This window comes from Opisthorchis viverrini, assembly GCF_000715545.1.
Source record: "Opisthorchis viverrini unplaced genomic scaffold opera_v5_519, whole genome shotgun sequence".
Classification (NCBI taxonomy): Eukaryota; Metazoa; Platyhelminthes; class Trematoda; order Opisthorchiida; family Opisthorchiidae; genus Opisthorchis; species Opisthorchis viverrini.
In genome coordinates this window covers 203,965-217,604 of record NW_008752179.1, presented here as the reverse complement: position 1 = coordinate 217,604, position 13,640 = coordinate 203,965, and the positions used below count along the sequence as shown (strand labels likewise).

General features: G+C 42.9%; 2 protein-coding genes across 2 annotated transcripts in view; both read right to left on the bottom strand.

Annotated features, from left to right (window-relative positions):
- Positions 1-2,474: 2,474 nt before the first annotated feature.
- T265_11539 (hypothetical protein) lies at positions 2,475-2,708 on the bottom strand (the record flags this gene model as incomplete). Its single annotated transcript, XM_009178218.1, has 1 exon — positions 2,475-2,708. The coding sequence occupies one exon, from the start codon at positions 2,706-2,708 to the stop codon at positions 2,475-2,477; it is 234 nt and encodes a 77-aa protein (XP_009176482.1).
- A 236-nt stretch (positions 2,709-2,944) lies between these two features.
- The window catches only part of T265_11538 (hypothetical protein), a gene marked incomplete at both ends in the record, with an annotated part of 55,105 nt that continues 44,409 nt past the window's right edge, over positions 2,945-13,640 (bottom strand). The window contains one exon of the mRNA XM_009178217.1: positions 2,945-3,119. Coding sequence (XP_009176481.1) covers positions 2,945-3,119 — 175 coding nt within the window. The remainder of the gene's footprint in view (positions 3,120-13,640) is intronic.

Below are 13,640 nucleotides of genomic sequence, written 5' to 3'. Positions count from 1 at the left end.
ACCGGAAAACTGACCTTTTCATGCAAATGACAGGCCTCAATTTCGCCCTCTCCAATAAAAAACAAATGTACGAATTTTACATCTTCTTTAATCTTTTGGGTGGCGGGGGTTAATTTTTCGGCGGAAAGATCCGCCCTCAAAAATGTAGCATTTTCGTTCCCAGATGGATCGCTTCCGATTCTCACTTTTCTTGTTGATGAATGTTCAAAGTTGGCATGCTCAAAACTGCAAGTCCGCTATCGTTTCAGACCAGCCAAATTTTAGCGTTAAATTGTACTATCTCTTGGGTGAGGCTAGTTGCCTTTGACTCATGATATCAATCAATAACTAACCAGAGTCTCAGAAAAGCTATGTAGACAATCGGCAGTTGTTTTGTATACCACTCCCTTCTGAAAAGTTGGCGTCTCAGCGGTGCTTCGTCAGTCAGTATGATTATGTTGGCCGGTGCATGAACCTAGAATCGAAATGACGTTCATTCATCAAGGCAATTCTGCTTCCGTTTGACGTTCGTCTAACCATTCACATCTTGGTTATTATTTGTACAACCGGGCCTGTGGTGCGTGAATTCTTTCGGGGATTTCATAATCACACCACGTTACCTAGGTCCGCCTACTTGTCTTCTGAATAGTGTCTTCCTGAGTCCAACATCCCGCTTGAGTTTGTGACTTTGTGTGTCCTGTGACCGGGATGTGACTGCAGTGCGTGTGACAGATCGGATGCACATGTTCGTTACGCAGGTGACATCAGGAATTACCGATGTACTGCGGTATGAAAGTATACGGATTCGTTAACTACGTTCTTGGTCGTTTTTTTGAGCTGGGCTAGAAATGAAGATGCTCCATAACCTGGCATTCGAATAGAGGAATGTTAGGTGATGTTCAATTTCATGCGGACCAGTCGTGGATTTTCGAAGGCGAGGTAAAGCATTCCGGAGAATTGAAATCCTTCTACATAAAAAGAATGATCCTGGGACACGATCTGACCGGAGACCAAACGGTTCATAAATTGTCGACGGGGTTTGAGTTCTACCTTGACAAACATGCACATTTCCTGTAAAATTTATTACATCCAGATCGGTTGTCCTAGTCGACGGGCAATTTTTTTCACCTGGCTCAATCCACCTCCAAAAAACCCCATATTGACACTACTCAATCTCTAACTTGCAGCACGAAAAGCAGAACATCGATTTATCTACTCTCNCGTTTCGGCCAAGATGGCTCAGTTGTTAATGCGCAGATTTACTGACCGGATTGTCCGTGGTTCGAACCCGACCTCTGCCTGTCGACTTCCCCTGTCTAGGCTTGGACAACCTGGCAGTATCCCAGTCGTCATGCTTCCTTCGGATTGCACCGGAATGGTGCTACATTTGAACGATTATCTTTATTATATGTATATGTATACATATAATCAAAACCGTTAACATGTGAATCGTCTGGGAAGTTCCAACAATCCACTCGTCATTGTCGCACCAGAAGCCTAGGCAGCATAACAAGTTCAATGATGAACTGCTATGGGGAAGCCACAGCTGGCTGGGTGCAAAACGTCGTCCATTCAAGCCTGAACTGAAGTTTTTTTCCATTGACTCTATTCAGACATGTCGTTTGCTCGGATTCTCGTGCAGCAGTATTTGATTTGGCAACAGTATGCTCGATTTTCTCCACCAAACCATTGGATGGGATCTGTCTGGTTTGTTAAGAGAAACAATGTGGACTGAAAGAATTGAATAAACCTCCATTTAGTTGTGATTTTGGGCATCTGGCTCATGTATTGTGCACGATCCCCGAAATAGTCTCAGTCTCTTTCGACTAATTCAGTCAGGTTTGTGTATTACATCAACAAATAATTGTACTATCGGTTTCTGCTCTGAATGATATGAGTTTAACTGGTTGATCGTGGTAGAATGCACAAGTCTAAGGGCGAACAAGTCTAAGTCTGAGCTCGAGTTCAGTCAGGAGAACGGGCTGTCGAAAGTAGTGCCCATTATTAATAAAAACTCCAAGTTCGCTTAAAAACACTGACTGTGAGAGGTCCTGCACCGATATGCTTTCGAGGTTGCAAACCGAACAAGAAACGGAGTTTTACTCTTGAAAGAAAAATCCCACTTGTTATCTTTGTTAAGATGTATACACACAAAAATAGATATGTCGTTTTCTGTTGACAACACTCCAGCCGTTTTCCTACACTCTTCTAGGACGCTGAATCTGTCACGTTATCATATAACTTGATCACGTATTGCCAAGTTCCCACGCATTCCTATTTACGTACAAAATTGTCAATGTTCTGACTTGGGGTATCACAGTACTTAGTGCACTCGGGGTGGACAATGTGCAGCACATTCTTTTGAAGAATATAATAAGTAAAAACGAATCAGTATGCAGAGGGGTCTATTTCAACCGGTGGAAACTTGGGGACCGTGCCCACCTGTTGAGCCGCGGTGAAATATCGTACTAACCGAACGGCTTTCTGAAGCGCGTTCAGCGGAAAAACGGGACGGCTTTCTGAAGCGTGTTCAGCGGAAGAAGATCATCTTTGGCGGTCAAAACCAAATTAGTACGCAGTTGTATATCGGCGCACTGTTTCTTCTTGTTTATCCATTTCAAACCGCGGCAGCTATTTTGTACATCGCTCATAGAAATCACGCGACCTCGCTTGAATAGATCCTTACTTGTGTACTTTTGCTTTCCATGCTGACATTTGTACAAGTACATTTCAAAAAGTACACTGCATATACCCCAAAGTTATTGGCTTGGCAAGACGTGCCGGTTGAACATCATTATCAGAACGTGATTAATGTGCGCAAAACGCGTCTCGATATATTCCGCTGTTTCCACACAAATTAATCTTCAGTGTGCTATGTTATTAGCAAGGGACCGTTGACATTTACCTGTTCTGCAACTGAAAAGTTGAGAGCTTTTGTCCGGTGCTTAGGAAATGTTTACGAGTATTATCGAATCGCCAGAAACTGGTCAGATGTACGCCTCGAGAACGAAATAGATCTAAACTTTCTAAGAAAGTCCCATAGGATAATCTGGCCCGTCGGATTGTGGGCGACATGGCTTATGGCCTCGGTGATTTCACTCTGTTCAGCCGGCTGCCGGGATAGTAATGAGGTTATGTATCTGCAACCAAGAAAGAACAAGGGAAACGGTGGTTCCATAAGTGAACTTCTACAAAAGGACAACATTAGGTCACTTATCCTTGGTCATATAGAAAATTCTCGCGGACGACTGGATCAATATTGCTTGTCTTACCATAGTTACTATAAATAGAATCAACTTTGTTGAAAGGCACTATATCTTACTATGGCTTAACGAAAAGATGATATCTCACAGTAAGTTGTTGAATCAGATGTACCGTACAAGCGTCTAGAAAATCTGAATTTGAGATTCTTATACGCTTATTGTGACAATGAGCTGAAGCGGTACTCAAGTTGACTGGTATATCCAGAAAATTAATTGCTGAGAATAACTGTACTAGTAATAACAATGCAATTCCTTGATCTTCCATTCATTACCCCTTGATAACTATTGGCCAGTATGTCTATAAACATCACGTAGTTAGGTATACAGACCTCAAAAACCAAGAGATTCTCACTCGTTTAGTAACCATGCATCTCTTGTGCAGGGCAATGCACTGCAACTGAAAAGTTCAGAGCTTTTGTCCGGTGCTTAGGAAATGTTTACGAGTGTTATCGAATCGCCAGAAACTGGTCAGATGTACGCCTCGAGAACGAAATAGATCTAAACTTTCTAAGAAAGTTGGTTGGATTTCTGTGCTTTAAAGTACTGATGGTTGATCGGATGGTAGTTGATCTGTTCGCCGAGCTTGGCACGCTGCTTGCCAACGTTTCGTCACCGCGCAGTTTGCAAACAAATTGCCAAACTCGGCGAACTGATCAACTACAGTCTGATCAACTACTGATGTCACGGTGATATTACTGAGTAGTAGTAGTGAGTAGTATGTTCTATCATGAATCCGCTTCTCTTGAAAAGTGGGATCTACTGCTAAATTTGCGGAGTCCCTTCGTAGGATTTGCTTGGATTTGAGCAACAGTCAATAAATATCCGGGATAGTTCGAGAGGACGCGTTCCAAGTGAAGATGGATATTCATTTTTTGTAAACAAGATGCATATGCGAGTTTTGCTCCCCTGTCCAATAGTCTGTAACTTTTCAGTTGGCATTTTCTAATAAATAACTCCGCAGCGTAGGCCTTCTTCCATGTCGATGGATTTTCAGCATGCTTATGAGCAGTACATTACACATAAATATGTGTTGTTCTCAGAATTTCGCTTTGCGTCTCTTGAAAAGGGAATTTGTGGAGACGCTTTGTAAAAGTTGCTTGGATTTGAGCAATGAATGATTGGAATCAATGAATATCCAGGAAAGTTCACGAAGACGCGTTCAGTGGATCGACTTAACTCCATGTTATGGGTAAAAAAACAGGATTGGTCGACGTTTACTTCAACCGCTCCTGTTGCCGTAAAATCAAATTTGCCTGACAATATAGCTATGAAAAATCCGTATTGACAAGTGCTTAACAAATTCTAGGACGACTATGGTAGAGGAACATAATTATTCCAGTTTGTCATTCTCATCCAGCCGTTCATCCTTGCCAAATAAACTGTTTTCCCAAGGAGGTTGAGAACAAACTTCTCAGACTTTTCAAATGAACTGAGCCAGACGAACTAGACCCTAGGCTGGACCCAAACACATGTAGGTTGCCCCACCGACCCAACACTTGTTCAGCCATTCTAACACACTAAAATCCCTCGGCCGACACCCAACAAAGATTTAGCTTGACTTAGCTGGTTGGTTATCTTTCCGCCTTAAATCTCGATCAACCTCGGAAACTAGCCATTTGGCCTGACGAAGCTTTTGTGTCAAAAGCGAAACGTTGCCCGGCAATAAATCTACCGATTGTCATCAAACTTTTTCGAAAACGAGATTTTTCAGCCCTTTAGTCACCGCACAATCGGACACGACCCCCAGGTTTTACTAGACAAGTTGGAATAACCAGGGCCAGTGATGTAATACCTAAATTTCCAGTCTTGTTCATTGGCCTTTGAAAATTCGAAGGCCCAGTGAATCGTCTTCAACAAGAAAATGGGTGCAGCGCACACTCAGAACTATTCTACGTGTGCTGTCCGGGACTCAACTGCTGCATTTTTCTGTTTTGTGAGGCTGTTCGCGGACCACCGTGTTTGAGTCACGAACATTGAGACAAAATATCGGGTGACAACTGAAGCCTCTATCTCAGAGAAATATCCCATAGAAAAATGCGTCTTGTCAGTGTGCATCAGAGGCAGAATGCTTCAAATTGAGCTGAATACGATAGCAGCGGGAGACGTCACTCAATTTTGTTGTCCTGATTACGACAAATGTATTGACGAGAACATGTAGTAAGCGCAGGCGTCATTCGCACCTGATTGGCTGCCATTAAATTAAACCGTGCTATCAGTGTGACGCAGCATATTACTGATGAAAATTACGAGTAGTGTCTGGTCCAGTTTCAAATCTCCATCTCCGCACCTAATGGAAGGTTGATATGGAAATTATGATACCGCTCTGCAGTTCCTGAACTGCTGGTTGGTTCGACATCCGAAAGCGGAGGGGAAGGGTAAATCCATCCGTTGGTTATCTAAGAGGTTCCAGGAATTAGTGATCCACCAAGTAAACGTATTGCCGCGTCGTCTCACGTCGCCGCACTGTATCTATCAAGTGCACCTAACTGTTGCAGTCATCACATTCTAGTAAGACAGACATTTGTTAGTGCTTGTTGCCTTCTGATAATCAAACTAATTGCGTCACAACTAGAGCACCAACAGAATAAAGGGATAGCATGTTGACGCCGTTTGAAGGGAGGAAAGGCCATTCTTAGTAGGCCCGGTGGTTCCCGCATCAAGACCCTGAAGAGAAATGGCCTCTTGTAATGTGCAGCGCAGTGTAGACATTGCGAAATCACTTGCGATCCATTGATCTGGGTGTTGCTGTTCCGGCAGCCACCTCAAACAAGGAAAGGAACAGAGTTGTATTAGTTTAGATGAATATATTAGTGTAACGGTGGTACTGCTGATGGGGAGGCATGCTAATAGTATGTGTTGTTCTCAGAATTTCGCTTTGCGTCTCTTGATAAGGGAGATCTGTTGCCGAATTTGTGGAGGCGCGTTGTAAAATTTGCTTGGATTTGAGCAATGAATGATTGGAATCAACGAATATCCAGGAAAGTTCACGAAGACGCGTTCAGGAGAAGATGGATGTCCAGTTTTTGTAAATAAGATGTAAATGAGAGTTTTGCTTCACTGTCCAGTAGTCTGTAACCGGTCAGTAGGCACTTTCTAATAAATAGCTCCGCCTCGAAGGCCTTCTTTCTTTCGCTAGTTGACACTAGACAAAATTCTTGATTGATCCAGCCAAGACTCCCATCTGAAGTATCACCACAGAGCTTTGTGTAATGCTTCAAAGAATATCGTGCGTAGAACTACGAGACGTTGTCAGAACAACGGAATCTGATCCGTTGTCTTTCGTACGAACCACTCCATACAATGCAGCTCATTGGTGACGGGAATACGTCCATCAAAGAACGACGCTATTCATTTCACTTGCAGGCTAGTTTATTCCGATCTAACGAATTGATGGATGGAAGTATCGATTTCAGTGTGTTGAAAATGAAATAAATTCGGTTAAAACAACAAATGCAAACTCGTACTGTATTCACTGGCCGCAACTGATGCACGTTGAAAATCACCCGATCAATTTTTTGGCGTTCGTGATCCAACCCCTCTGGATGTTAAAAGATCACGGACAACCACACAGTTCTGGGAACCCATTTTTCAAAAGTCTACATGAAACCACTGAACTCAACTCAAATAAAAAGTGGTCAGGTCTGGACCCACGTTTCAGAAGCTCAGAGTTACAAGAAATTCAAATTTCTTGCACCTGTGTCGATTCGCATTTTGACTGGACACTGTAAAAAAACGTTTCCATACCGTCTTTTGAAAAAATAATCGACCGAGCAGCTGATTTACGGAAGTAAGGATGAACTCAGTGAGGAAATTGTTGATCCAGCAGAAGCTCTCACGGATCTTTCCCAGGTAATGGCAGCCACTAATACAAATAGTGCACGTGCGAAAAGTTAGGCCCCGCCACTTATTGCCACCTCCAATTTAATGTACGCACACAAACTTGACCTATTTTTGATGAAAACAATTCCTTATCCGCATCTAGACTCATTTTGTGCAAAACTTTTCTCCGTCTGGGCGTAAAACCTTAAATGAACTTTCTGACGCTTTCAACTGGGATGGGGTTTAGGACGTAATTCTATTCATTTATTGCTGGTCAAAAAATTTGGCAAAAATCAAATTCGCTCAAAGACGGCCTCTACCAGACGATCGCTGTTGACTGGAATAACTCTCTTCGCGAAGTTTGCGCCTCACAGCTTTTGCAGAATCCAACAGTTATCGGCGGCCCAGGTTTACACGTCGAGATCGATGAAACGCTGATATCTCCGTAAAAACTACGCAAGTTGAGTCCTTCCCCAAAAGTAGATTTTAGGAGGGGTCTGCCGATCTGCAGTGCCAGATCGAACTGTGGTCACTTTGATGGACACAATCCAGGCCTGTATCGCTCCCGGCTCAATCATCATCTCCAATATCAAGGAACTGAGAGGATGAGTTATACTCATGAAACGGTTAATCAAACCGAAAACTTTGTGGATCCAACGACTGTACCTCACACACAAACCATCGAATCTCTTTGGCACGTCTACAAGATGCAGCATAAGCACCAATGCGGCACACACCGATCTTTAGTAGACAGCTACTTGTGTGAGTTCGTTTGGAGGCAAAGGTACCGGAAAACTGAACTTCTCATGCAAATTGTTAATGACAGGCCTCAATTCCACCCTCTTCATTAAAAATAAAAGTACGAATTTTACATCCTCTTCAATGTAATCTTTTTTGGGTGGCGGGGGTAAATTTTTCGGCGGAAAGACCCGCCCTCAAAAATGTGGCATTTTCGTTCCCAGATGGATCGCTTCCGATTCTCACTTTTCTTGTTGATGGGTGTTCAAATTTGGCATGTTCAAAACTGCAAGTCCACTATTGTTTCAGACCAGCCAAATTTTGGCGTTAAATTGTACTATCTCTTGGGTGAGGCTGGTTGCCTTTGACTCATGACATCAATCAATCAATAACTAACCAGTGTCTCAGAAAAGCTATGTAAACAATCGGTAGCTTTTTGTATACCATTCCCGTCTGAATGGCGTTCACTCATCAAGGCAATTCTGCTTCCGTTTGACGTTCGTATAACCATTCACATCTTGGTTATTATTTGTACAACCGGGTCTATAGTGGGTGAATTCTTTCGGGAATTTCACAATCATACCACGTTACCTAGGTCCGCCTACTTGTCTTCTGAATAGTGTCTTCTTGAGTCCAACATCCGGCTTGAGTTTGTGACTTTGTGTATCCTGTGACCGGGATGTGACTGCAGTGCGTGTGACAGATCGGATGCACATGTCAGTTACACATGTGACATCAGGAATTACCGATGTACTGCGGTATGAAAGTATATGGATTCGTTAACTGCGTTCTTGATCGTTTTTGTGAGCTGGGCTAGAAATGAAGATGCCCTAAAACCTTGCATTCGAATAGAGGAATGTTAGGTGATGTTCGATTTCATGCGGACCAGTCGTGGATTTTCGAAGACGAGGTAAAGCATTCCGGAGAATTGAAATCCTTCTACATAAAAAGAATGATCCTGGGACACGATCTGACCGGAGACCAAACGGNGTATTTGTTCAGCGAAAATGGTATCACCACGGGATGTGTCATCGTTGGAGGCAGGAAACGATGAATAATTTGGAGAGGAAACAATAAATTTGCACGCTACGACATTCATGTTGAGTGAATAAAACTTGAAGCGCAGATTATAAACTCCTTGGGAAGAGGGCGCATATGAGCGGAATGGAAAGCCTGGTGTGGGCGACAAACTCAACCGCTCCTAGCGAGTGGCCCGTTTATAGGGAGATTGGGAAGACGCCAAAACTATCTAACTAAACCAGAAGCGACGTGCATTTTGAAAATGACAACAATATCGATCAATTTAAATCTTGTACGGTCAGCTGATATCCAAACCAAACGCTAAGTTGACACAGCTGTATAGAAACATGGTTTTACAAGAAAGAGGAAATGAAACACTCGTGTCTGACCACTCGTAGGGGGTACTGCCATGGATCAATATCCGGGATAAACAGTTATTTGTTCCAAGAAAATGGACAAAGATGGATTTCGCACTATCAATATCCAAACAGTTATTTGTTCCAAGAAAATGGACAAAGATGGATTTCGCACTCGAAAGTGAAGATTTAGCCTAACCTTGCGTTCAGTTCAGTGTTCGAATTGAAGTTGTTGTGTGCGGAAAGGATTGCTCGAATGGTAAAATAATGGGAAAGGATTAGTCTGTATTGTTTTTTCTAAAGTACGTAGTTTCAAAATACACGCTCTCTGACTTGAAGAGTCACCAGAACGTTTCGACAACATGGTAAAATGTGCATGCTTAGATTGGGTTCCCATCATCGTCGAGAATGGTGTTTCACATTCGTTTTTCTCTTCCTTGAGGGGAAATATTTCCTAGACATTTCTATGTAATTTGTGCTACATGTATCACCGAAAACTAGTCAAACATTGAGGATTTCAAATAGCATCCGTTGTTAACTTTTAGTTCGAATTGGAGCAAACGAAACCTCCGTTTTTATCCCACTTTCCTTCCGCAGTTACCAAGTTAGTCAACATGATCACCGACCGTGACTGGAATTTCAATCAACAGCACAACGTTCAAGATTCCTTCAATCTGTGTTTTGCGACATCTAGATAGATAGATTGAACTGAAATCGGTTTTCATTATCCACAGGAGAGCCCCACACAACATTAAAATATTGTTTAAAACGACTGAGTACATCATGTGACGTGGCAATTTCTCCTGACCCGCGTCCGGTACGTTCCCGTTAGCAAAATGTTAAACATCGATCGGTACTTTTCAGCACTGGTTAGCATGCATTTGGCCAATCTCCATATCACCGACATTTCTAGTCGCAGGTAACCTGAGTGGTTACCTGCGATTAGTTGATTTACCTGAATGAAAGCAATCTTTTGCGAAAAACGAAAGGGTTCTTCCATTTATGGGACCTGATTAAGTGTGGGCTATTCCATAATTCAACTGTCCCGAAACTCAAGGCAAGAAATTTCTCTCCTATACGCAGTGATCATCATTCTCATAAAGGACACTGTTCACAAAATTGTCGAAGATCCTTGCATCTTGCATGGATGCCTACTACTCAACGAATCGATCGACCTGTTATTCAAATACAAAGCAATCATTTGCAGAAAACGAAAGCGCTCTTCCGTTAATGGAAACGTTGTAACTGGAGGTTTAATTGAAGGCAGGCATGCTGGCATTGTGGTTGGTCGGTCGGGCACGTTCCAGGATGCGCGCGCGTTCAAATTTAATTCGCGCATAAGCCAAGTTGAGAAAAATTTAAAGACTTGAGCGAATAACCAACGTCACACAAAACAATGTGACAACATGGACTAACTCGATTGACTTGGGTCTTACAGTTCTATTCGTTAAATCCACTAGTTCACCGGCGCCGTAAAAACCCGCCTTGTCGATTGCAAAAACAAAAAAACCTATGTTCATTGAAAAGGTGATCTCGGAATCGAACATACTACCATCCATCGGGCAACCAAACTCCATGGACGTTTCCAGCTGGCATAAAACTCGGGTTGAATAGTTGTCATAGGAGTTTGTGTCATCTGCATATATCAAGTTCTGGATCAACACATTTAGAGGTAGCTTTCCAATGAGCCATGGTCGTTTCCACACTTCGTACTGGCCAGGCCAGAGCAAGTGACCCCGGGGATTGCCGTCCGCAAAATTCCCTTCGGAAAGAAGCATCCCTAATGAAGCCAGCACGAAAAAAACCAAGACGAATACACATAAATATGTACAGGAATAAGTAGCTGCTTAGGCGACCCGATAACCGTCACCTTCCTTATCAACAAAGAATCTCCATCTTGAGGCAAAATGCTTTAACAATTCCGGGGTTTTCAACTGTACATACGACAGTTTCTGGTCGATTATTTGTTCGTTTTCCGTCGCGAACTGGGTCAACAAGATGTTCTCGATTACAATCAACGTCCCCGTGTGCAAAAAACTGGCATACAGGGAGCATTTTGAAAAATCACCTTTGTTATGCGCTTGTTTTTACGAGTTAAATCCTACGTACTAAGTGGCGTGTTCCATTAAGTGAGGAGCTCTACATATTTCGCTCCTGCTTCTAAAATGTTGTTTTGCCTAGAAGCCAAGTAGTTCAGCGGGTTTGGACATATGAGCTCTCTTGGTTTAACAATGACTCGGTGAGCGTCGCAGGATTCTGTATGCTTCATGGTGATCAGACATAATGCTAAGATGGATACCTAGATGCTTGCGTAAGCATTTTTGTTCCTGCCCCATGATAAGCTAGAATTAAAGAGTTGCTTTTATGTGAAAGGAACCAGCGCAACAACGATGTTATAACCGGCACACAAGGCGTGATTTTACCCACCCGTGTACAGTTTGAAAACAAAACACTTTTATTATGCGCATGTTTTTAAGAGTTAAATCCTACGTACTAAGTGAATCGTTTTATAGACTCAAAGTGTACTCACAGGATAAAATCAGAAACCACTCACAGTTTCCTCTGTGAACTTCCCGTCATTTCTCTCGTTAGATAATCTAGGATAGACAGAATTAGTTCCGTTGGAAAAAGGTAAGCCAGCAATTTAACTGTCAGTTTGTGTTTAGTTAAACCCCACAATACTCCACCAACAGTTGAGTGACACGCTTGGGAAAATGTCGAGGGAAGTTTCAGACACCAACGCGAGGGCACAAACCAGACAGCGCATGTACCAAGAACCTGGATGCGATTATCCCAGACTTGACGGATGACCGGGCGTAGAGTTTTGGCGCAGCGTTCTCAAAAGAGATTGTGCACAAAGAAAAAACTTGTCAAAACTAAATTCATTTCGCGGAAAATTCATAGAATCTCCTGTTACCGGCTGCCAAGCATTTTACTGTGGACAGAAATGAATGAAATATAGCCTCGTGAATGAAGGGATCTCTTAGCAAACTATTCTTCGTAGTAAAATCAAAAACCCAACTCTCCTCACACTACCAAGAAGATATTAGTAGCTCAGTGGAAGTATAAACTTCACTCGGTGATTGAAACTTCCATCTGGGTAGTCGTTGCTCGGGGAGCCAGTCAATAGGTGTGACCACGTGATGTGAAACCCGTGACTGAACGATTAACGACGCTATATGCTGTCTAAGTGCTAGTTAGTCACGCAGCTGATCAGCCTCCCGTGGCCGAACGGTTACGTGTTCAAACCGCTAGCCAGGAGGTCACGGGTTCGGGGCTCTCCGGAGTTTTATGAGATGCGTTCATTTGTATATACATTTCTGAAGCCCGACTTTCGATCTTTCTGGTTGTTTTGCAAAACTTCTCCCTCGATTAAAATCATGATTCTTGTGCGGACATCTAGCTGTGCTTCGTAAGATGGATACTTTTAGAAATATGCGGCGTTTGGAGTAGGGGTTTCGTACGGACTATCTACTGTGTTAGTCAGTTTCTCTGGATAGAATTGTTTATCTGTTGTGATTGTGATACGGAACTTTCAATCACCTGCAAGGCTGTGTGATCCCGAATATNGATTCCCAATAAAGATGAAAAAACTGTACAGTGCTTTCCGGCTTTTCAGCATTGATCGGGTTCACTTACAGGATGAAATCTCCAGAAAACTTTCCAAATGTCCTCATACTACATTCGGAAGTCGCGAAATCTGATGACGATAAATGGTACTGAAAATTTGCTTCACGGTGTAAGTGATGGTTCGATACGCTTACTTTGACAGTCGGGTTACCGGTCACACACGGCTACCTGGATAATATTGCGGAGGTCTTGTTGACACTAGCTCGGAATTCAACCGGATTTGGAGGTCATTTCTTGAACCCACCCACGCGATTACAAGTCAGAACATCTAGCAAGTTGAGAACAAACATGCTTTACGATTTCCGTTTTCGTAACAACCCAGGGAACATCAGCAGTGGCCTGTTTTCCTGAACGTTTTATACGGCAGTCGTGGCGAAGTGACTGATCGCATCACGAAACGGCCGATGTGGTGTTGGTTTAGCAATTCACGGTTGTTTGTGGGCTTGAAGACACCTATACTTTGATAGGAGAACGATTGGTGTCATCGATCCAAACCTTTGATTCAAATCTCAACCACATGAAACAGATCGTCAGTTTTGTCCACTTTCTTTATGTGTCTCACATATTCCAACATACCAACCTGGAGATCAGGACACTGTCAGTCCCCTTCTCTACTTACAGGCCAATCTGGTAGGACAGACTCTACGAACGTCACACGTACACTTGTCAGTAAAGCGCAGTGGTTTATGGAGGTGCATAAACCGTCATGCCGATTATTATAACCGTCATGCTTTCCATGATGATGATATGACTGTCACGGGGGCTTTTCTAGGAAATCAATGAACCCTACCACGCTGCTCATCGGCTTGAATCAAATTAGGTGAAGCCCCAACCG